This window comes from Elephas maximus, chromosome 5 (assembly GCF_024166365.1).
Source record: "Elephas maximus indicus isolate mEleMax1 chromosome 5, mEleMax1 primary haplotype, whole genome shotgun sequence".
Classification (NCBI taxonomy): Eukaryota; Metazoa; Chordata; class Mammalia; order Proboscidea; family Elephantidae; genus Elephas; species Elephas maximus.
Window position 1 is genome coordinate 80,935,280 of NC_064823.1, and position 26,418 is coordinate 80,961,697.

The following is a 26,418-nucleotide window of genomic DNA, read 5'->3' on the forward strand; positions in this document are numbered from 1 at the left end:
TTTCATCTCTTGCAGCTGTTGGATAGAGAGAGAGGGAGGGAGGGAAAAAAATGAACCTTCAGCATGCTGAATTATTATAGTATTATCTGAATTCACAGCTTTGCCTATATGAAGTTAGAGCATTGATGGGGAGACTGAGTCTCTGAATGGGACTGGAATGGGGATATATCAGAAGATTCAAATACTCCCAACCCTATTAAAAAAAAAAAACAACAAAAACACTGCTCAGATCTCCTGCAGCAGGGAGCATGATGGACTAATGGACCCAGCTGCCCCTCTGGATCCATCACCCTCACACTAAGGCCGTGCTTCCCATGGGCTGCTCCCAGTCAATGATTGGGCACGACAGATGTACCAAGACAGGTCCATTCTGGTCAGATATGAGACGACTACAGCGGGCAACTTCGGCTTGAGGACTCCCCACTGGCCTAGCTGAACCTTTATGTGAACTGTCCAGCAGTCTGAAACTACTTTTTATTATTATCTATGCTCTTAAGTTTATTTATGTCTGTTATATCTGTATGAGGAGCCCTGGCGTTACAGTGGTTCAGCACCTGGCTGCTAACCAAATGATGGGTGGTTTAAACCCACCAGCTGCTCCGAGAAAGAAAGATGTAGCAGTCTGCTTCTTAAAGGTTGCAGCCTTAGCAACCCTGTAGTACAGTTCTACCCCGTCCTATAGGGTCACTACAAGTTGGAGTCGACTCGACAGCAATGGGTTTCATATCTGTACGGTGGAAATGCTACATAATGACATGCTACCTGCACTTCTCTTTGGATTTTGGAGGCCAGATTTAGATGTGCTGTTTCAGGTCATTCCTTTAGTCATCGGAGAGATTGCCAGCTTTGGATGCACCCTGAAGCGAGGAGGCTTTCTCACTGGTCTAGGAAGCTCTGCCTTCTGATCCAGTGGATCCAGTGTGCTAGAAGCACCTGTGTCTGTCAGGGCTGCTGGCTGGAGCTCTGGCATGCCTAGAAAGGAAGGAGGGTCAGAGCACAGGCCCTGAGGGCTCTGCAGCCAAGCCATGAACTCTATGGCATAACACTTCTCCTTTTGAGAAACAGATCCTGATTGGTTGCTAGGCACTAGTAAATACAGCAGCCTAAGCATGAGTCATTAGGTAACTATGAGACTGATCTCCATCATAAACTGAAGGTTATCTGATCCACCAAGGCAAAAAGTCAAGTAATAAAAATAGCTAACATTCAGTGTGCAGGCACAGTGTGCCAGGCTCTGTTCTAAGCACTTTACTTGTGATATTTCCTTTAATCCTCACCACAATCCTTGGAGGTAGTACTGTTACAATTGCTATGATCCCTATTTAGATAAAAAAATTGAAGCAAAGAGGGATAAGCAATTTGCTTACAGTCACATAGCTAATAAGTGGCAGAGCTTGATTTGAGTCCAGGTCCACATGTTTAATTACCAAATTATATCATCTCTAATGATCAAGTAGAAGCTTTCTATGTTGGATTGGGCCTGAGCAGAAACTGAAGAGAAAATAATTGCATTGAGGTATCTACTCCTATTTCTTCCTCAACCTACACTTCTGACCTGATGGGGAGTTCTCTAGGTCCAGATGACTAAAGCCTTACAGGTGGCCTGCCCAGTATGTTGGCACCAGCCATGTGGAGTGCTGCAACATAAGCAAGGGATAAAGAATGATCCTTGAAAAACAACAGACAAGGAGAATTTCCCAGTAGGTAGAATTTTAAGCAATTTATCCTGTTGACCAGAGAAGAAATAGCCTGGAGTGCTGATATCACCAATTAATGAGCAGTAGCTGATAATTTATCCAGTCAGCCAGAGACTTGGAAGGATCAGAAATGCAGGGACAGTGACAAAGATGTTTGGGAAAAGAGGCAGATAGTGGATCTCTCAGAATGGATTCAGAGTGGGAGAATATTTGGTCCTTTGTGATGTACTCTGAAATGCCTCCATTGTGGAGGCGCTCTCAATAATCCAGCAAAGAGGTTAGCTTACCCTTTGAATATCAGTCCACTTCTTTCCCCAGGCACTCCAGTGTTGCCCAGCGAGCTCATGAACAAAGTGGGCATTGTGGCAGAAACACAGGCTATACATGGGTTCAGCACCTTGGATTTCCCCTCACCAAGGCTGATCTGGCTACTATTTCTGTTGAATTATTTCATTGTCCAGCAATTGAAACCAAACCTGAGCTCCTGCTATGAATTAGGCTTGAATGTTCAAAGCCACAAAACCAGGAACAATGTGGCCAGGAAAAAAGTGGATTCTTTCCAGACCACCACTGCCGACAGCACCTGCTGCTCAGCACCTGAATGCCAGAATCCTGCCCCAGCTGTCCTGGTAGAGCTGGATGCCTCCTTCACTGGTTTGCAAAAGGAACAGCTCTCCCTTTGGCGCTCCCTGGGATTTGAGAATCTCATATGGTCACGTTTGATGAGTTGAAACATCAAGAAAGTCTGGAAAAGGTGGCTTTAGTTTTCTAGCCTCTGTAAGAGGAAGGCAAGCTAGAAAGGGTTCAGAATGGGTATTGAGTGAATTAATTCATACAATGTCACAGACCTCTTCCTTCTTTGAGAAAAAGGCAGTAATTTATCTTTATTGGAATATTAACTTACTCTAAATTTGGATTTGCTTTCTCTGCTTATCAAATTTCTGCCCACACCAACATTCATGAACTTACTGAATGGTTATTCACCAACATGGGATTCCACCCAATGCTGGTTCTCACTAAGAAACTCATTTTACAGCAAATATGACAAAGCAATCAGCTGACACTATGGAGTTCACTACTTCTCTCATGCCAAATTATTTGACCTCATAGTCTAAAAAGATTCATTTACTGTACCAACTGGGAGACAAAACCTTTGAAGTATGGGCTCTGTCCTTCAAGATGCAGTATTTACTCTGCACCAGCAACCAGTATATGGTGCTCATTCTCCCACACTCAGAATACATGGATTTGAGAATCAAGGGGTGGCACTGGGTGGAGCATTTGCAAAGTTTTTGCTTCTTAGCTCTGTGACTGGGCTTTGGTAATTCAAAAGTTGGGTTTCCAAGGCAGAAGGCTTTCACCAGTAGAAAATAATAATACCAAACCCAAAACCAAACCTGTTGTCCTCAAGTCAATTCCAAATCATAGCGACCCTATAGGATGGAGTAGAACAGCCTCCATAGGGTTTCCAAGGAGCAGCTGGTGGATTTGAGCTGCTGACCTTTGGGTTAGCAGCCAAGCACTTAACCATTCTGCCACCAAGGCTCCAACAGAAAATAATAATAGTTCTACTGAATTTAAAGCTGAGACTGCCATATAGCCATTTTGGACTCCTAATGTTGTTATTAGGTGCCGTTGAGTTGGTTCTGACTCCTAGCAACACTGTGTACCACAGAACAAAACACTGCCTGGTCCTGCGCCATCCTTACAATAATTGCTATGCTTGAGTTCATCGTTGCAGCCACTGTGTCAATCCATCTCGTTGAGGGTCTTCTTCTTTTCCGCTGACCCTGTAGTTTATCAAGCATGATGTCCTTCTCCAGGGACTGATCCCTCCTGACAACGTGTCCAAAGTATGTAAGACGCAGTCTCGCCATCCTTGCTTCTAAGAAGTATTCTGGTTTTACTTCTTCCAAGGTAGATTTGTTTGTTCTTTTGGCAGTCCATGGTATATTCAATATTCTTCACCAACACTACAATTCAAAGGTGTCAATTCCTCTTCAGTCTTCCTTATTCATTGTCCACCTTTCATATGACGCAATTGAAAATACCATGACTTGGGTCAGGCGCACCTTAATCTTCACGGTGACATCTTTGCTTTTTAACACTTTAAAGAGGTCCTTTGCAGCAGATTTGCCCAATGTAATGTGTCTTTTGATTTCTTGACTACTGCTTCCATGGGTGTTGATTGTGGATCCAAGTAAAATGAAATTCTTGACAACCTCAATCTTTTCTCCATTTATCATGTTGTGGTTTATTGGTCCAGTTGTGAGGATTTTTGTTTTATGTTGAGGTGTAATCATACTGAAGGCTGTGGTCTTTGATCTTCATCAGTAAGTGCTTCAAGTCCTCCTCACTTTCAGCAAGCAAGGTTGTGTCATCTGCGTAACGCAGGTTGTTAATGAGTCTTCCTCCAATCCTGATGCCTCGTTCTTCTTCATATAGTCCAGTTTCTCGGATTATTTGCCCAGCATACAGATTGAATAAGTATGGTGAAAGGATACAACCCTGACGCACACCTTTCCTGACTTTAAACCAATCAGTATCCCCTTGTTCTGTCCGAACAACTGCCTCTTGATCTACGTACAGGTTCCTCATGAGCACAATTAAGTGTTCTAAAATTCCCATTCTTTGCAGTGTTATCCATAATTTGTTATTATCTACATAGTCGAATGCCCTAGCACAGTCAAAAAAACACAGGTAAACATCCTTCTGGTATTCTCTGCTTTCACTCAGTATCCACCTGACATCAGCAATGATATCCCTGGTCCCACATCCTCTTCTGAATCTGGCCTGAATTTCTGGCAGTTCCCTGTTTATATACTGCTGTAGCCATTTTTGAATGATCTTCAGCAAAATTTTGCTTGTGTATGATACTGTTCAATAATTTCCTCATTCTGTTTGATCACCTTTCTTGGGAATAAGCATAAATATGGATCTCTTCCAGTCAGTTGGCCAGGTAGCTGTCTTACAAATCTTGGCATAGAGGAGTGAGCACTTCCAGCACTGCATCCGTCTGTTGAAACATCTCAATTGATATTCTGTCAGTTCCTGGAGACTTGTTTTTTGCCAATGACCTCAGTGCAACTTGGACTTCTTCCTTCACTACCAATGGTTCCTGATCATACACTACCTCTTGAAATGGTTGAACATTGACTAATTCTTTTTAGTATAATGACTCTGTATATTCCTTCCACCTTCTTTTGATGCTTCCTGCGTCGTTTAATCGTTTAGTATTTTCCCCATAGAACCCTTCACTGTTGCAACTCGAGGCTTGAATTTTTTCTTCAGTTCTTTCAGTTTGAGAAATGCCTACCGTATTCTTCCCTTTTGGTTTTCTATCTCCAGCTCTTGCACATATCATTATAATACTTTACTTTGTCTTCTGAAGCTGCCCTTTGAAATCTTCTGTTCAGTTCTTTTACTTCATCATTTCTTCCTTTTGCTTTAGCTATTTGACATTCGAGAGCAAGTTTCAGAGTCTCCTCTGACATCCATCTTGGTCTTTTCTTTCTTTGCTGTCTTTTCAATGACCTCTCGCTTTCTTCATGTATGATGTCCCTGATGTCATTCCACAGCTCATCTGGTCTTCAGTCATTAGTGTTCAATGCATCAAATCTATTCTTGAGATGGTCTCTAAATTCAGCTGGGATATATTCAAGGTCATATTTTGGCTCTCATGGACTTGCTCTGATTTTCTTCAGTTTCAACTTGAACTTGCATATGAGCAATTGATGGTCTGTTCCACAGTCATTCCCCGGCCTTGTTGTGACTGATGATATTGAGCTTTTCCATCATCTCTTTTCACAGATATAGTCAATTTGATTCCTGTATATTCCATCTGGTGAGGTCCACGTGTATAGTCACAATTTAAGTTGGTGAAAAAAGGTATTTGCTATGAAGGAGTCATTGGTCTTCCAAATTCTATCATTCAGTCTCCGGCATTATTTCTATTACCTTATTTCTAATTATAAAAAGAAAGTTGTAGTGTCAGTGAGTTGATGAATCATTACTAACAAGTGAAAATAAAGAGTCATGGAGGGGTATTCTGGAAACCAGGGAATCCCCTGAAGTTCCACTAGTATTGCCATGTCTAAAGGTAAAAATGTCCTGCATAGTCAAGACCACCGAAGCCCAGGCCCTTTGTAAGAATAAAGGTTTGAGTCACTCTATTGAGTAAATAATTCCCACCATTAAAAAAAAAAAAACCCAAATCCCTTGCCGTTGAGTCGATTCTGACTCGTAGTGACCCTATAGGACAGAGCAGAACTGCCCCATAGGGTTTCCAAGGAGTGCCTGGAGGAATTGAACTGCTGACCTTTTGGTTAGGAGCCGTAGCTCTTAAGTAGTACACCACCAGGGTTTCCATATCTATATATAGATATAAAATATTTTTAAAAAGATCTCTCTTCTTTCCTTGTCTTTTCTCCCACTAATGGTATGTTACTGTTGATCAAATTTGCAATGCAGTCAGTCTAGATTACTGGTTATTGAAACAGGTCATGACAGACCCAGAGCATGAAATGCATCACCTAGAGATCTTGAAGATAGATGCAGTAACTGATAAAAATTTGGACTGACTCCTTTTGATTTTGATTAGATGATCATAATTTCTTCTGTAGGAGTGATGGTTACATTAATCATAGGAAGATTTTCTGTTTGTTTTGGTTTTGTTTCTCAAGGGTTTTTTGTGTGTAAAGAAAGGTGTACATTGATATTGCATTCAAGGGGCTACTCATCACTATCCCAAGGCATACCTGGACTCCCTGTCCTATGAGGCACCTGGCCTCCCTATTCTATAAGGCAGAACTCCCTCCCACTGTAAAAAAAACTCCCTCCCACTGTAGAGACTGAAAATACCATATACTCATTTTCTCTGCTTCCCTCTCATCTGGCATGAACTTGAGTTCCACCAGTCAAACAGGTTGACTGAAATTCTGAAATGGAGTGGGCAGAATCCATACCAGTGACTAGTGGTGAGGGGGAGGGGAAGGGTGGCAGTGGTGTTGCATCCACTTGCAGAGGCAACAATGGTAATGGTTCTGGTTGTGGCGGCAAGCATCCAGTGTTGGTGGTGACTTCCATGCTGGCTACTGTATTTGTGCCCAGTGCAACAATAATGATGGCTTCACCGGATCAGCTTTGAAGCATAAATTTCCTGATAGTGTAGCCTCCAAATCAGGTTCCCTGTCCATCAAGATATTCTTTGGAACCCAATATTCTTTTAATAAATTCTGTTGTGATTAAACTATCAATTGTGCATTTCAGTGTCCTTGACTGATACAATATGTATACACAGAGAAAGATCTGGAAGGATACATTCCAATGAGTGGTTATTGCTGACTGTATAGGAATTATTGGTGTTTTTTTGTTATGTTCTTCTTTTTCTAATTTTCTTAACGTGAGCATTAACATTTCTATAATAAAAATACTTTTTAAGAAATACATTAAAAATATATGTTATCTTGAGTTTCCATTAAACTTTATCATCATATGTTACAGGTACAAATTTATTATCAAGACTAACATGCCTAAAAAAGGAGAGAAAACCTCAATAAACTTAATTCAGAATGAAAGAAAATAATACTGTAATAATAGAGGAGAAGAGGTATTCATTTAAAACCAAGGTAAATAATAGTCTGGAAAAATGCAATAGAATAATGCTACTTCTATTTACAGTTTATTTATTTTTATAAATAATTGATATAACTATGTTATATTCCTAGTGCTACAAAAATATGAGATCATGTGTGAATATTGGCATCATAGTTGATAAAATATATGAAATATTAGTTAACATAAGAAGGATATTGACAAATGTTTACAAGCATTAGGTGTTAAATTTATGGATGCTGCTTTGTCAAAGCAGTATAGCCATGGTAAGGTAGTCATCAAAAATTCTGCTCAATGTTTAAATGGGAAGAGAAGTAGTCAAGTATGTAGTAAATAAAAAAATTGTCTAACCATCTTTCCAAGATTCTTTTATGCTTCAGTTAGTTTTTGTAGATTGCTTTATAGGAGTCTTATTACACTCACATTTACATTCTTTCCTGATAGACATCTTCTCAAGGAACTAAAAAAAGATGAGAAAACTTTCATTAGATTAGCAAACAAAAATTGTACAGTCCTCTCCACCACCACCACTACCACACCCAAATTCACAATCTCACACTCTGACATACGGCCATAAAAAAACCAAAAAACCAAACCCACTGCCGTCGAGTCGATTCCGACTCATAGTGACCCTATAGGGCAGAGTAGAACTGCCCCATAGGGTTTCCAAGGATATGCTACACAAAATCACATGTTGATAATTTGACGGTCTTTGAAAGGTAGTTGAACAACATCACAAATGCCCAGAAACAATTCACACTTGTTTCCAAGCCTCTGTCCAAGCCTGGTCCATCCCAGCTCAACATAGCCTTGGATTGCTCATCCCTCCTGCTGAAGGCCTGGGACCCATCTGTGTAGTGGGGGGAATGAAGCAATGGGTAACACATGAAGGTAGATAATGTATAGATACTGGAATGTATATATAAGTATGTATGCTTATGTAACAAATCTGAACATATGTATACACATAGTGTGCAGTACGTTATGAGAGAAAAAGAAAATGAATGTTCACACATATATTTAAATAAATAATGTACTACAGCACACACATACACACGTATCACATTTACTATAACAGATGCCCTCCCCTCTTTTAGTTGATATCTCATTGATAAGGTAGAAGTTACAGGGTGTAAGAACGAAGGGTCAGAATATTCCAGGGTCTTGGGTTACTAGTGATCTTAGAGGACTCAGGTGCAGGCAGGGTATCATCTCTCTTTAGTTAATGCAGATGAAAAGAATATTGCCAGTGTGTCAGGCATGCTTCTTTTTGCCCAAAATTGAACGAAATATTCATCAACAGAATGGATTAAGTTTATTTTGCTACTAAAAATATTAAGATAAAAATATGAGTATTATAACAACCAAGAGCAAATAAGGGATGGATATATATATACATATATTTATATGCATGTACATATATATCACATAATTACATTTATATTAAGTATATTTATGTATATTATATATAATTATATAAACAAGTCATGTAATCATATAAACAAGTCATATAAATACACTGCATAAGCATATTTTTATATACTATACATATATATAATTTTTTTTATACATATATAGTCACTATGAGTCGGAATCAATTCTAATGGCTATAGGTTTATACACATAAATATACTTATGTGAATCTTATATACAGATTAGTCTGTTATTATAAGTGTATTAAAAAAGTCTAACAAGTCTATCCTCCTGTTCTATAATGCAATCTTCTAACCCTGTCTGTACCTCAAACTCTAGACTTGCAGACTGTCTAGTTTAATTTTGAACTTGGTCCGTATTTCATTTTGCCACTAAGTATAAGCTATGGTTAGTTCTATTACCCTTGGAAAACGAGAAACCTGATCTATCCGTTGCAGTTTTTCATCGGCTGCCTATCTTGGCTATACTGCCCCCTATAGATCCTAAGGGATGTGCACACAGAGGGCAGGGGGCAAATGCCTAAGCTATTATTAGCTGTGACTCAGGTCCTAGATGCCTATCTGGTTTCCTGCTGTGGTGACAGGGCTGGTCCAGGTATACAACTCTGGGCTGCAGACCCTCCTGCTAACTGGTCCACTTGCCAGCCTCTGACCCCACCCTGTTGTGTGTTGGGGCCAGCTTTACAAGTCAGGGGAGGGGAAACCAGACAGGGGGAAAAGAAAAGGTAGAAGAGAGAGAAGACACTGGCAGGCCCCACAGGAAGCAAACTTTTGCCCAAGTCTGTGTTCTCTTATGCCATGGTCTGCTTATAGTATGACAGACAAAATTGCAAATCCCAATTCCATTTTGCCCTGACCCAAATCACAGCTTTGTCCTTAGACATGGAGGTAAAGGAGACTTAGAGTATCCCTTGAGAATTTAGTATTTTAGTAGCAGAATTTGCAAGGTACACATCCTGTACACAAACCCCTTCACTTTGGTCCCATTAAGGCCAAACCCAAGTGGGTCAAACATCGGCAGGGAGACAGCACCTCTGACAATAGCAGAAACAAACAGGCAGATTAAAAAGGCAAATCCCATGCCCCAGAGGGGCCCTTGTTTGGAAGAAAGTTCATCTTTTTGTCCAGGGGTCTGAGTTGTGTATATTTTTAAGAGAAGTGTTCTGATTTTGTCAGGGTTCTGACCCCTTCCCATGAACAACAGTGAGCTATAAAGACCCTCCAGCAGGTCTCTCCAAAATGATTCTTTACTCACACTTGGCATCCTGTAGCCCCTGCTTAGAATGAAATCCTTAAAGGCAACCGTTCCATGAAGCTCTTCAAATAAGTCTTCCTAAAAGAGTGTCCACATTTCAAAAAACATGTCAGCTGTCAGGAGCTTGTTTTCATGCTTGCCCTAATTAAAAGCATTTGTCTCTTTATAAAGTACCTCATTTTTAAACCCGACATCCTAGGTCAATAACTGTCTAATAGTTTAAATTTACTGTTTATCCTTAACAAAAGGATAAGTAAAAAGGTAGGAGAAGGAGGCAAAGCTGAACGCTACTTCTTTTTCATTAGCTGAATGTAACTATTTTGGCAAGGATCTTGTGAAAATTTAATCATTAAGATGAAATATTTTTTGTAAATTTTTTTGTCTTTAAAAATATATCTTTCAAAATATTTTTATAAAGAGAACTTCTAGACATCTTAAGGCAAAACAGTTTTGTCTGGATGGTTTCACTGGGGAATTCTACCAAACATTTAGAGAAGGATCGATACCAATAGTGTTTACACTCTTCCAAAAGACAGAGAAGGAAGGAATACTCCCTGACTCATTCTATGAAGCACACATAACCCTGATACCAAAACCAGACAAAGACACCACAGAAAAAGAAAACTACAGGCCAATATCTGTTATGAATATAGATGCCAAAATTCTCAACAAAATACTAGCAAACAGAATCCAACAGCATATTAAAAGAGTCATACATCATGACCAAGTGGGATTTATTCCAGGAATGCAGGGATGGTTCAACATTAGAAAATCAATCAACGTAATACATCACATCAATAAAACAAAGGAAAAGAAGCACATGACCATCTCTACGGATCCAGAAAAGGGATATGATAAAATTCAACACCATTTCTTAATGAAAACCATAAAGAAGATTGGAATAGAAAAGAAATTCATCAATATGATCCAGGGCATATATGACAAGCCAACAGCTGACATTATACTTAATGGAGAAAGACTGAGAGCTTTCCCTTTCCCCTTGAAATCGGGAAAAAGACAAGGGTGCCTGCTCTCACCTCTTCTATTCAACATTGTATTAGAAGTCCTAGCCAGAGCAATAAGAGAAGAAAAAGAAATGAAAGCTATCCAGATTGGAAAAGAAGTAAAATTATCTCTATTCATGGATGACATGATCCTACATATAGAAAATTACAAAGTCCATAAGAAAACTTCTAGAGCTAATAGAGGAATTTACCAAAGTTGCAGGAGTCAAACAAAAATCAGTTAGGTTTCTATACACCAGCAATGAAAAATCTGAAAGAGAAATTAGTGAAACAATTACATTTACAACAGCATCTAAAAGAATAAAAATACCCCCAAAGCAATCTACAAATACAACGCAATCCCAATCCAAATACCAACAGCATTCTTCAATGAGATAGAAAAACTAATCATTAACTTTATATGGAAAGGAAAGAGGTCCAGATGAGTAAAACACTACTGAAAAAGAACAAAGAGAAAGCCTCGTGCTACTTGACCTCAGAACCTACTATATAGCTACAGTACTGAAAACAGCCTGGTACTCGTACAATGATGGACACACTGACCAATAGAACAGAATCAAAAACCCAGATGTAAATCCATCTACCTATGGCCACCTGATTTTTGACAAAGGCTCAAAGTCCATTCAGTGGGGGAAAAGACAGTTGAACAAATAGTGCTGGCAAGACTGGATGTCCACCTGCAAAAAAATGAAACAGGACCCATACCGCACACCATATACAAAAACTAATTCAAAATGAATCAAAGACCTAAATATAAAACCAAAAACATGAAAGAAAGAGCATGGAAGAAAAAATACGGTCAACACTAGGAACCCTGATATACAGCATAAATAGGATACAAACCATAACTAACAACACACAAACACCAGAAGATAAGCTAGATAAATGGGATCTTCTAAAAATTAAACACTTACGCTCATCAAAAGACTTCGCCAAAAGAGTAAAAAGAGCAACTGCAGACTGGGGAAAAAAATTTGGTTATGACATATTTGACAAAGGTCTAACTTCTAAAATCTATAGGAAAATCCAACACCTCTACAACAAAAAGACAAATAATGCAATTAAAAAGTTAGCAAAGGAAGATGGCAAAATTACAAAAGAAAACAGTATTATGTCGATACTATATTACATAGGGAACACTAAACTCTTATTGAAGCAATGTTCCTCAAAACAAAGCAAAACACAAACACAAATATGTCTCTAGGCTTAGTTAAAGCTTTTAAAAATAATGCCTTTGTGTATTTAAATCAGAGTGACTCTTTACTGAGTGCAGTGTTTTTCCTTTTTTCCATGCACATGCTTGTAGAAAATGTTTACAAAAATGGTTGTGTTACACTAATGTGCATCACATATTCACAGTTTATTTTTAAGTGATTTTTTTAATGGGTTATTTACGTTTTCATCTTAGTTATAGTCCACTTTTGGTGATTCATAATCCCTAATCCTGCCAACTATAAATTTGCTAAATAGTAATGCAAATGACAAACTGCATTAAATTTACTGATAATGGAGCTGCAGAGCAGTCTGGTGGCAAGTACGCGCTCAGCCTTTTTGTTTTATACGCAGTGCTAACTTGTCTTCTGTGTATTATGAAAATTATTGTTGTCCCTCTCCTCTTTTTTTTTCCTTAAAGTAAAAATGACTCCTGTTGGATGTGGGAAAAAAAAAATTGGCAAAGGATATGAACAGACACTTCACCAGAGAAGACATTCAGATGACTAACAGACACATGAGGAAATGCTCACGATCACTAGCCATTAAAAAAAAAAAAAAAAAAGATAAACACAAATCAAAACTACAATTAGAGGATACCATCTTACCCCAACATTACTGGCACTAATAAAAAAAAAAACAGAAAATAAATGTTGGAGAGGTTGTGAGAAGATTGGCGCTCTTATACACTGTTGGTCAGAATGCAAAATGGGACAACCATTTTGGAAAACGATATAGAGCTTCCTTAAAAACCTAGAAATAGAAATACCATAACCAAACCAACCAAACCCGTTGCCGTCGAGTCAATTCCGACTCATAGTGACCCTGTAGGACAGAGTAGAACTGCCCCATTGAGTTTCCAAGGAACGCCTGGTGGATTTGAACTGCTGACCTCTTGGTTAGCAACTGTAGCTCTCACCCACTACGCTACCGGGGTTTCCAGGAATACCATAAAATCCAGCAATTTCACTCCTGGAAATAAATCCTAGAGAAATAAGAGATGTCACACGAATAGACATATGCACACTCATGTTCATTCCAGCATTATTTACAATAGCAAAAAGATGGAAACAACCTAAATGCCCATCAACAGATGAATGAATAAACAAAGTAGGGTACATACACACAATGAATACTATGCAACAATAGAGAGCAATGATGAGTCTTCGAAACATCTCACAACATGGATGAATCTGGGAGGCATTATGCTGAGTGAAATGAGTCAACCACAAAAGAGCAAATACTGTATGAGACCACTATTATAAAAATGCATGAAAAGCTTTACACACAGAATGAAATAACCTTTGATGGTTACTGGGGTTGGGGTGGGGAGGGAAAAATATTAACTAGAGAGTAGATAAGTGGTAACTTTGGTGAAGGGTAAGTCGCTATACAACACTGGGGAAGCCAGGAAAACTTGACAAAGGCAAAGTCATAGAAGATTCACAGACACCTCCAAGCTCCCTAAGGTACTGAGTTACTGTGCTGAGGGCTGGGGACCGTGATCTCAGGGAACATCTAGCTTAATCGGCATAACATAGTTTATAAAGAAAATATTCTACATCCGACTATGGTGAGCAGCAACTGGGGTCTTAAAAGCCTGCGAGCAGCCACCTAAAATACACCTACCAGTCCCATCCTGGTTGGAGCAAAGGAGAATGAAGAAAACCAAAGACACAAGGGAAAGATTAGTCCAAAGACTTTAATGGACCACAACTACTACAACCTCCACCAGACTGAGGCCAGAACAACTAGAAGGTGCCCAGCTACCACCACCAATTACTGACAGGGATCACTATAGAGGGTTTAGGACACAGTGGGAGAAAAATGTAGAACAAAATTAAAATTCACACACACACAAAACAAGATCAGACTTGCTGGTCTGACAGAGACTGGAGAAACCCCAAGAGTACAGTTCCTGGACACCCTTATAACTCAGTACTGAAGTCACACCTGAGGTTCACCCTTCAGCCAAAGGTTAGACAGATCTGTAGGGCAAACAATAACACCCCTGAGAAACATGCTTCATAGTTCAATCATGTATCTGAGACTAAACAGGCACACCAGCCCAAAAGCAAAGACGAAAAGGCAGGAAGGGACAGGAAAACTACATGAATGGAAACAGGGAACCCAGGGTGGAGAAGGGGAGATCGTTACATCGCAGGGTTGGCAACCAATGTCACAAAATGATTTTTGCATTGTTTAATGAGATATTTATTTGCTCTGTAAACTTTCACCTAAGGCATAATAAAATAAATAAATAAAAGGGCTAGGCAGTGATTAGAAAGGGCCCTGGTGGTACAGTGGTTAAGCACTCGGCTGCTAACTGAAAGTTCAGTGGTTCAAACCCACCAGCCACTCAACAGGATAAAGATATGGTAGTCTGCTTCCATAAAGATTACAGCCTTGGAAACACCATGGGACAGTCTACCCTGTCCTATAGGGTCACTGTAAGTCAGATCGACTTGGGGGCAATGAGTTTGGTTGTTTTTTAGGCAGAGATTGCTACCTAGAAAGAAAAACAAGGCAACAGAAACCAGGCTACTTAGCTAGAAGTGCTGCCCACCTGCGCTACAAACAGGGCTCTGGGTTGCATGTAGCTGAAGTCAACACTGCCTAACTTCCACAAAAGGGAATTCTTTGGAAGGTTATTCCCACGTCAGAGACCTGAAAGAAGGTTGGAGAACCAGATCTAGAAAAAATCAGAAGTCAGGGGAGCTCCAGAGGGCAGGCAGCAGGGACCACAGCAAAGGTTTGGATAGCAACTGTCTGGTGAGCACACCACTGCCAAATAATTAGCCACTCGCCCAAGAGGCAAAATCCTGGGAGACAGCATCTGACTGGCTGAGTTTAGGTCTCATGCCTACCTTCTGTCCATACCCAGCTAAGACAGGAGGATCTAGTCCCTTCACCCTTCACGATGGGAGGTGCTTACCAGGATTTACCCACCCAAGAAGAAGACACACAAAGAGAAGTAATTTCCCAAAAGGAAATTAGGGACCTAACAGAAAATGTGAACAGGGACTTGGTGAGGAAAAATGTCCTATGTCCATCAACACCACAGAAGCAATCACAAGGCAGAAAGGACCCTTAAGAGGTAATCTGCTTATGTACCAAAACCAGAGCGGAACAACGCAGAACTATCATCTAATCCCAACTGTAAGAGCATCGTTTAGTCCTCTATTTCCAAACTTTTCATCTATCTGTCTGGCAATCATTCAACAAGTACTTTTTGTTGGGTACCAGGCTAGGCACTCCAAATACAATGATAAGCAGAAAGAAACACGATCTCTTCCCTCCTGGAATTACAGCTTTGATTTATAAGAAATGGGTCTGTTCTGACCCGGGACCACAATAGTAGGTCATGGACAGAGTGGGAGAGAAATGTAGAATAAAATTCAAACTCATAAATAAGACCAGTCTTCTTGGTCTGATACAGACTGGTAGAACACCTGAGATTATGGCCATTGGACACCCTTCAAACTTAGAACTGAAATCACTCCCAGATATCACATAATAGTCATATAATAGACAGGCCTATATATGAACAATAACACCAGTGTGGAATATATACCTCAGTGCACCCAAAAGCAAAGCTCAGGAGGACCCAAAGTAGGGGCAGGAAAGCTGAAAGAGGGAATAGTGCTGACACACTCAAGGGTTTACAACCAGCATCACGTAACAGTTTATAAACTGTTGATTGGGAAACTAATCTGCCCTGTAAACTTTCACGTAAACCACACACACACACAAAAATGTTAAAAAACAAAAAGAGTAAGATAAAAAAAAAGAATAAAATACCTCAGAATAAATTTAAGCAGGGATGTGAAGGACTTACACAATGAAAATTATAAAACACTTTGGAGAGAGACTAAAAAACCAAAAACCAAACCCACTGCTGTCAAGTCAATTCCAACTCATAGTGACCCTATAGGGCAGAGTAGAACTGCCCCATAGAGTTTCCAAGGAGCACCTGGAGGATTTGAACTGCCGACCTCTTGGTTAGCAGCCGTAGCACTTAACCACTACGCGACCAGAGTTTCCAGAGAGATTAAAGAAGACTTAAATAAATGGAAAAATGTCCCATGTTCATGGATTGGAAGACCTAATATTGTTAAGACGTCAATACTACCTAAAATGATCTACAGATTCAATGTAATCCTGATCAAAATTCTAACAGCTTTCTATACAGAAATGGAAAGAAACCAATCCTCAACTTTATATGGAATAGCAAAAGGCCTCCAAGAGCTAAAGCAATGTTGAAAGAGAACAAAGGAGGAGGATTCATAGTACCTGATTTTAAAACATATTATACAGCTACACTAATCAAAACAGCCTGGTACTGGTATAACAATAGACACGTAGACCAAGGGAATAGAATTGAAAGTCCAGAAACAAACCTATACATTTATGGCCAACTGATTTTTGACGAGGCTGTTAACTCCATTTAATGGGGAAAGAAGAGTGTCTTCAGTACATGGTGTTGGGAAAATTAGATTTCTACATGCAGAAAAATGAAACAGAATCCATACTTCACACCATAAACGAAAACAAATTCAAAATGGATTAAGGACCTAAATGTGCAAACTAAAACCATAAAATTCTTAGAAGAAAATGCAGGGGCAACGAGGTAGGCCTACCTTTTAACAATGGGTTATCTAATATAATAACAAAAGCACAAACAGCAAAAGACAAAATAAATAAATGGAACCTCAAAAAAAATTTAAAACTTTTGTTCATCAAAAGATTTTACCAAAAAAGTGAAAAGGTAAGCTACCGACTGGAAGAATATCTCCAGAAACTATATATCTGATAAGAACCTAATAACCTAAATATACATAAAACTTCAAAAACAAAAAGACAATCATAAAATGGGCAAAGGACTTGAATAGATATTTCACCATAGATGTTCAAATGGCCACCAAACACATGAAAATACGCTCAACATCATTAGCCATCAGAGAGATACAAATCGAAATCACAATAAGATACCATTTCATTCCCGCTAGGACGGCTAAAATTTAAAAAAAAAAAAACAGAAATTAACAAATGTTGGGGACATTGGAACTCTTATCCACTGCCGGCAGGAACGTAAAATGGTACCGTTTTTGTGGAAAACGGTGTGGCAGTTCTTCAAAAAAGTAAAAATAGAATTACCACATGACCCAGCAATTCCACTTCTGGGTATATTTCAAAAGACTTGAAAGCAGAGACCCAAATAGAGACTTATACACCAATGTTCATTGCAGCACTATTCGCAACAGCCAAAAGGTCGAAACAACCTAAATGCCCATCAACAGATGAATGGATAAACAAAATGTGGTACATACACACAATGGAATACCACTCAGCTAGTAAGAGAACTGGAGTTTCGATACATGCTGCAATATGGATGGAGCTTGAAGACGTTATACTGAGTGAAATAAGTCAATCGCAAAAGGACAAATATTGTATGACATCATTTATATAAAAAGTCAAGAAAAGACAAATGCATAGAGACCAAAGTTTATCAGTGGTTACCAGGGGTGGAATGGAGGGGGAAAAGGCGGGTGGGGGGGGCGGCAGGGGCAGTGGGCAGTGGTTATTGCTTATGGAGTACTGAGTTTTCGTTTACAGTGATGGAAAATCACATTGATTGAGGGTAGGATTGCACAGCTGATTATTGTGATTTCTGTCAGTAAGTCACATACTTGTAAAAAGTTGAATAGGCAAAAGTTGTGTGATAGATATATTTACAACAATGACAAAAACAAAAAACAAAAAAAGAGTAGCTGCTGAGGCTGTTTATGTACAACCAAACACCTCACGGGATTTGGTTCCTTGGTTTGAAGGTTTAGGGTCATGGTTTCACGGGACATTCCAGTTCATTGGTCTAAAAACATGTTCAGTGCTTCTGTTCCACCTCCTAGGTTGTCATATAGTGCCTCAGCTTTGAAAAGCTTGCAAGCAGCTACCTAAGATACAACAATTGGTCTCTATTTACCTTTAGCAACAGAGGAAAAAGGAGAGTCAGGAACAGGAAGAGGAAATGGATTGTGGCTAACTGCCTTCATTAACAACTGCCTCTCCTTTGCCACGAGACCAGAAGAACTGAATGGTGCTCAGCCACCATTACTGAACATTTTGATCAAAGATTCTACAGAAGAACCCTGATCAAAAGGGGGAAAATGGAGAATAAAATTCCATATTCTCATAGACTCTAAGATTTTCTGGAGTCATGGAAGTGAATGAACCCCTGAAACTATTGCCCTGAGGTAATCGTTAAGCCTTAAACCAAAAATATCCCCTGAAGTCTTCTGAAAACCAAACAATAGTTTAGCTTAACTACTAAAGAATGTCTGCCTTGAGCATTATGCTCTTTTAAGATTTAATGATATGGGATTAAGTTGACAGCATCTCGAAAAATTGGATAGGATCCTTATGGGGCAGTGAGTTTATATTAATGAGGAAGGAACAACCCAGGAAAGGAGGATAAGAATGGATGCAAAACCCAAAAAATGTAATCAATGTCACTGAATTGTACATGTAAAAACTGCTGAATTGGTTTATGTTTTGCTGTGTATATTCTCAACAACAAAAAATGATAAATTATAAAGAAATAAAATTCAAGCGCCGTAAGAGTAAAATAAAAATAAAAAAAGAACCAGAGACCAGACTGCATAGAAATTATATCACCTAAAGTAAGTCAATTAAAAAAAAAATTACAACTATTTTTTTGTTTTTAAATATTTAATTCATTGGAAATATTCTGCTATTGTTTTAAAAGTGCAACTGAAATAGTTTTATGTATTAAATGCACAGAAACTTAGGCAGCTCCCAAAAACATACACCGAGAAATTCTGCCGAACATCATTTACATTATTCTGAGGAGGCTTATATAAACATGGTGTGCCTGAAATTTCTTACATGTGAAAATAAGAATTTCAAAGCCATTACGAGATAGCTTTCCAATCTAACAGAGGCAATTGAGGAATGATTACTGAATAAATGATAACCAAAATTATATAGTATTTTACTTTTTCAAAGTGTTTTCGCATCTGCTCCCTGGGAGAAGTGTTGTGTCAGTCAAAGAGAAGAGGTTCACAAATATTCTCATCAAAGTCCTGTGTAAGTGTTGCATCAGTATTTCCAAATTTCCAAGACTATAGTGAGTACTGTCTTTCCATTAGATACCTGTACACACAAGGTAGACAGGCAGAGTTTATCTGTAGTGAAATTAAAGCATGTCTGTTTGTTGCTTTGCAATATCAAACAGTACTTAGCCTTTATCGCTTTTTCCTCAGTCAGGTTGTAAAATTCTGAGTGCTGAATTGCATTAACAAAATTTCCAGATTCCTGTTTTGAATCCTTTGACGCTCATCCACTGCCAATAAAAAACAACTTCATTTAGTTACCCAAAGAGAGTACACGATGTAATATCCATTCTGAGTACTGAGACCATCCTACCAGGCCACACTGCCATTTGAATCAATTGTTCCAAGAACATTACAATGAGTGGTTGTCTCATCTTTAGAGACACTGTGTCTACCATACCCATACTCATTGCTGTCAAGTCAATTCCGACTCATAGTGACCCTATAGGACAGAGTAGAATTGCCCCACAGGGTTTCCAAGAAGCAGCTGGCGGATTCAAATTGCCGACCTTTTGGTTAGCAGCTGTAGCTCTTAACCACTGTGCCATCAGGGGGCTTCTTATAGTCAGGTGATCTCAAGTCTTGCTTATTATACATTCCCCATACAATGACTTGATTTTTTCATTGCTGAATTCAGTGTGTAAACTGTAAGACTTTTGGGAGCCTCCGTAACATTCCAGAAAGTCTTTGGGCATGCAAACTGTGTGTACATGACTGATAACCTAAAGGCTGGCGGTTCGAACCCACCCAGCCATTCTATGGAAGAAAGGCAATCTGCTTCTGTAAAGATTACAGCCAAGAAAACTCTATGCGGCACAGTTCTACTCTGTAACACATGAGATTATCATGAGTCGAAATCGACTCAGCGGCAATGGGTTTGGTAACACTCCAGAGACTCTGGCTTCAGTATGAAGGTGACAGTTGCACTGTGATAATCTTCAACAACGACGGCCAAATCTCTGCATATAAACACACCTTTTCCTGCAGCTTCTTCTTTACATTCTCATCTTGAGCTTGAAGTAAGATCTTGGGGTCAACCAAAGGTTCATCTGCTCTTTGCCTTTTCCATAACTTGGTGTTCAGATACCATGCTCCATACCTTATCTTCACCCACTCTGGTTTATAAGAATTCTATAGGAAATAACATAATTCCCCAAGTATTAATTCTTTTGGTTTATCATTTCAATAAATCTAAGATTTAGCTTATGAAAGTGGTGTCCTTACTTTGAATTTATGGTTGGCCCTTGCCAAGGTATTTTATGAAGTTTCAATATGTGTTTACTTACAAAGGTAACATGAAAAGTTTGTGACTGAGAAAATAATGTAGTGGTTAAGAGCATGGCCTTTGGATTTAGACAAAATCTGGGTTCAAATCCAGACTCTCCCAATTAGTAGCTGTGAGTCTATGGATAAGCTACTTAATTCTTCATCTTTAAAATGGAGATAATCATACTATCCATTCCATAGTGTTATTATGAAGATGAAAGGAGAGAATGTATACAAAGCTGGTAGAAATCATACAAAATCCCGTATTTACCCAAGGGTAACAATGTTGAGCAATACCCAATCAACCAAAATAATAAATTATGAGACTTACTACGAACCCAGCACTGTGCTCAGCCTTGTAAATGCTACACTACTTTTGATTAAAATGCTATTCCAATACCAAGCTCTTATCTCTTTAATTGGAAGAGAGAAAAAGGAGGAAGAATAGAACACATTCCTTTGTTTCTTCCATTTCTCAGTAGTACAGTAAGGAGGTAAAGAGAATCTCTTGTTGGTTCACAGTCTGATACTATGGGTGTAATGCCCACAAAATATCTCATAAAAAAAGGAGGTCTAACACTTGGGTGGGGCAAAGAAATACAAAACCACAAAGACTCTGCCCCTTTATCTTCTCACCCAAATTTAAACTATGTAGTGGTATCTGTGGTACATTCTAGAGCCCAGCCAGAGACACTTATCTAAAACAGAGATGACAAAGTAGACAGGAGAGAAATCCCTTCTCAGAGTTGGATCCAGCATTGTGATCCCTCTACTCCCAGAATACTGACCTCCTTGCTATTTATAGAGCACATCATCCACTCTGCTTCTGCCTCAGTGCCTTTGCACTCACTATTCTCTCTGCCATAATGCTCTTCCCTAACATAGTCACTCCATTAGTTCCTTCATGTCACCTTTTCAGTAGTATCTTCCCTAACCACTCAATTTCAAAATTGTAACCCCCTCACAACACAGCTTGTCTTCCTTCCCTGCCTCATTTTTCTTAACAACATTTATCATTATTTGATATCTGATAGGGGAAGAACACACTCAGCATTTCTCAAGCTGAAAGAACTGAAGAAAAAAATTCAAGCCTTGAGTTGCAATATTGAAGGATTCTACAGGGAAAAGGTTAAATGATGCAGGAAGCATCAAAAGAAGACGGGAGGAATATACACAGTCACTATACCAAAAAGAATTGGTCAACATTCAATGATTTCAGGAGGTAGCATATGATCAGGAATCCACGGTACTGAAGGAAGAGGTCCAAGCTTCACTGAAGGTGCTGGTGAAAAACAAGGCTCCAGGAACTGATGGAATACCAACTGAGATGTTTCAACAAACATATGCAGCACTGGAAGCGCTCACTTATCTATGCCAAGAAATTTGGAAGGGTGTTACCTGGCCAACCAACTAGAAGAGATCCACATTTGTACCTATTCCAAAGAAAGGTTATCCAACAGAATGCAGAAATTATTGAACAATATCATTAATATCACACGCAAGTAAAATTTTTCTGAAGATCATTCAAAAGTGGCTGCAGCGGTATAGCCAAAGGGAGTTGCCAGAAATTCAAACCAGATTCAGAAGAGCATGTGGAACCAGGGATATCATTGCTGATGTCAGACAGATCCTGGTTGAAAGCAGAGAATACCAGAAAGATGTCACCTGTGTTTTATTGACTATGCCAAGGCATTTGACTATGTGAATCATAACAAACTATGGACAACATTGTGAAGAATGGAAATTCCAGAACACTTAACTGTATTCATGAGGAACCTATACACAGATCAAAAGGCAGTTGTTTAAACAGAAAAAAGGGATACCGTGTGGTTTAAAGTCAGGAAAGGTATGTGTCAGGGTTGCATCATTTCACCATACCTATTCAATCGGTCGGTGTGCCAAGCAAATAATCTGAGAAGCTGGACTATGTGAAAAAGAACGGGGCATCAGGATTGGAGGAAGACTCATTAACAACCTGTTATGCAGATAACACAACCTTGCTTGCTGAAAGTAAAGAGGACTTCAAGCACTTACTGATGAGGATCAAAGACCATAACCTTCATAATGGATTACACATCAACATGAAGAAAACAAATATCCTCACAACTGAACCAATAAGCAACATCATGATAAATGGAGAAAAGGTTGAAGTTGTCAAGGATTTCGTTTTACTTGGATCCGCAAACACCACCCATGGAAGCAGCAGTCAAAAAATCAAACAAGGTGGACTTCTGGCCAACATGGTGCCATAGAGAGAAGCAGCATGCTGTCCCTCCACAGCAAAGACCCAAAAAACTAAGCAAAGGACAGGGACAAATGTCAGTCTGGAACCTGAAGTGTCAAATGAAGAAATAAAGAACTCAGCCAAGCACTGAATGGAAAAAAAAACTGACAGAGAACAGAGAGCGATGAGAGGTACATGCAGAGGTCCCCTATGAGCTAACACAGCATGGATTCACCATCTTCGACTCCTGTCAGAGATCAGCAGATAGGGAGCACAGGAAACAGGAGACAGAGCATCTGGTAACCAGTGATACACACTTTCCCACTCCCCATCCTCTCCCTGCTGCTCTATCTCCATGCTTCCTGGCTAGCAGGAGTAGCTTGGCCGGATGGGAAGTACAGTGTCTGTGCCACTTGGATTGGCCTCATCCACATCAGAGATCTGCAGACAGGGAGTATGGGAAAGCAGCTTCAAGAAGTTCCCAGCAGGAGACAGGGCACCCGGTAACCAGCGATATACACTTTCTTAACCCCCACCCTTATTCCCACCCCCTCCCCAGCCTCCTCTGTTTCCTGCTGGCCACAGTCTCTTGACCTGGAGACAAATGCTTTGGCCCCGGGCCACTTGGATTCACCCCACCCACACCAAGTGCCATCTGTCTGTTGCTGGCATTGCTTTATTCCACTTCTTTTGGTTTCTTCTGTGCCTCCCACCACCTCCCCCTCCTTTCTCTCAAATACCTGGCTCCATGTGCTGTCTTTGTTTTCTCCTGAAAGGCTGTGAAGCAATGCTTGACTGGGGAACCACTCCACTGGCCCACAACACAACACTGGTGGGATCCCTGAAGCTTTTTTTTTTTTTTTTTTTTGCTTTGTTTTGTTTGTTTGTTTTCTTTTTATTTTCATGGCTTGGGAGCCCCTTCTAGCCGGGCTGCGCTGCACAGCTTAGGAGCCACTCCTCCAATCTGTGCAGCTGCGTAGTGGGGATCCCAGGGGGCATTTCTTTTTTTCTCTTTTCTCTTTTTTTCCTTTCTGTCTTTCTTCATTTCTCAGTTCTTATCTCTCTACACTTACTTTCTTTTTCTGTCTCCTAAATACCTGACACTGTGAGACATCTACACCCCCTCTAGCCAGGCTATATTGCACAGCCTGGGAGCCACTTCCTCAGTTTTTACAGCCACACCAGTGGGACCCCTGGGCCCCCCCCCTCCCTCCCTCCCTCCCTTCTTTCTTTCTCCTTCCAAATTCTTATCTAGTTATTTTTTTTCTTTTTGTTTTTCTCCATTTCTCGGTTTCTCATCTCTCCACTCCAACGGCAAGCTCCCTTAGCACTCTTTTTTTGTTTTTTTGTTTGTTTCTTTTTGGCTCTCGCTTCTCTCTCCTCTTCCACTTACCCATATTAGCTCCACACATCACAACCTCCCCCCTCCTTCTTGCCTACCTGCATCACGTGCTGAACATCACACCCCTGGGCAGCACAGGTATGGCCTACTGGAATCTGCCCAGCACTGATTCTCAGCCCACCCTGTTGGCCCGAGTATATGCCACAAACAACCCACCCCAGACCCTCCCCTTCAGCTCAACCTGCCCTGCTGCACCATAGCTGAGTGACTGGTCCTGCCCACTGGACAAGGAGGTGAAAGTATCGTGACCACAGACAAGTAAACAACAAAGAACGTACAGCCTGCCTGGTCAGACATAACCAAGTAAAACAAAATAGCAGGATGAAACAAACAGATCTACAATCAATAAATGAAAAAAAAATAACGACTGAGTGTCCTGAAGACAGCAGACAATATCAAAACATATTAAAAAGCAGGAAAGGATAGGCCCAGCAGGCATCCAAAAAAAAACACCAGATGACTTTCCAGTAGAAGAAAAGGCACTAGAACTACCTGATAGGAAATTCAAATCTCTAAAATTCAGAGCAATCCAAGAATTGAAGCAAAAAGTGACAAAAATGAGGAAAAAACAGACAAATTCATGGAAAAAGCAGTCAAATTTATGGAAAATACACACAATAAAAATGGAAGAATTCAGGAAAATTATACAAGAACAAAATGCCAAAATAAATTCTCAGCTAGGAATCATACAAAAACAACAATTAGAAATCCAAAAGACAAATAACAAGATTTCAGAAACAGACAGTGTCACAGAAGGCTGAAGAGCAGGTTTGAAATGATAGAAGACAGATCAGCAAAAATGAAGACAAACACTTGGATACAACTCTGTTTGAGGAAAAATCAGAAAAAAGAACAAAGAAAAATGAAGAAACTCTGAGAATTATGTGGGATACAATCAAAAGCAAAAACTTGCAAGTGATCGGAGTTCCAGAACAGGGGGAGAAAACAGAAAACACAGAGGATCATTGAAAGATTGCTAACTGAAACTGTCCAGAATATCATGAAAGATGAAAAGGTGACCATCCAAGATGCTCAACGAACCCCATATACGATAGACCCCAAAAGAAAATCACCAAGGCATATCATAATCACACTCACTAAAACTGAAGACAAAGAAAAATCCCGAGAACAGTTCAAGAAAAACAAAAAGTCACATACAGAGGAGAAACAATAAGACTAAAAGACTAAGCTCTGAATATTCGGTAGAAACCATGCAGGCAAGAAGGCAATGGGATGACATATATAAAACCATGAAAGAAAAGAAAATTACCAATCAAGAATAATATATCCTGCAAAACTCTCATTCAGATATGATGGTGAAATTAGGACATTTCCAGATAAACGGAAACTAAGGGAATATATAAAAACCAAAAGAAATTTACAAGAATTGTTAAAGGGAGCCCTTTGGTCTGAGAACAAACATTACACCACAGCCTGAATCTAGGACACAAGATAGTACCAGCCAGATACCAACCTAGGAGATGAACTCTCAAGAACTATCTAAAACCAAACAAATTGCAGCAAGGAACCAGAGAGGTTAATCTATAAATGACAACAATGTCAGAACAATAAAAGAGGGAATAAATGGTGTAGGTATAGAACATCCTAAAGAAATGCAAGAAAAGGCGATATCAAGTAAACAATAGACTGGTTCAAACCTAGGAAGATAACGGTAAATTTCAAGGTAACCACAAAGCACGTTAATCCTACTCATCAAAATAAAGAAGAAAAACATAAAGTTTTAAGTGAAAACAAAATCTACAAAAACAAACGAAAAAAAAAATCCACAAACAAAAAGAATTCAGCATAGGAGAGTAAGAGAAACAAAGAAAATGTCTGTACCACAAAAAAAAAAAAAAAAGGCACTATGAAATGACAGCAATAAACTCACACCTATGAATAATTACACTGAATCTAAATGACCTAAATGCACCCATAAAGAGACAGAAAGTGACAGAATGGGTAAAAAAAACAGAATCCATCAATATGCTATCTACAAGTGACACACCTTAGAAACAAAGACATAAATTTATTAAAAATCAAAGGATGGAAAAAATATATCAAGCAAACAGCTACCAAAAAAAAAAAAAAAAGAGTGGCAATACTAATCTCAGATAAAATAGACCTTAAAACAAAATCTGCCATAGAAGACAAAGAA

The 26,418-nt window shown here is 39.4% G+C and overlaps 1 protein-coding gene across 9 annotated transcripts in view; it reads right to left on the bottom strand.

The window, feature by feature from the left end:
* FAM47E (family with sequence similarity 47 member E) overlaps positions 1–26,418 on the bottom strand; it is a 68,823-nt gene that overhangs the window by 16,369 nt on the left and 26,036 nt on the right. The window contains exons 6-8 of one of the 9 annotated variants that reach the window (XM_049885963.1): positions 20,344–20,499; positions 9,999–10,076; positions 7,662–7,770 (exon numbers count right to left, since the gene is read on the bottom strand). In XM_049885963.1, coding sequence (XP_049741920.1) covers positions 7,687–7,770; positions 9,999–10,076; positions 20,344–20,499 — 318 coding nt within the window. In that variant the 3' untranslated portion in view covers positions 7,662–7,686. Of the gene's footprint in view, positions 1–7,661; positions 7,771–8,903; positions 10,077–19,251; positions 20,500–26,418 lie in introns of those variants that run through there. The other 8 variants (XR_007517651.1, XR_007517652.1, XM_049885964.1 and 5 more) reach the window with 8 other exon arrangements.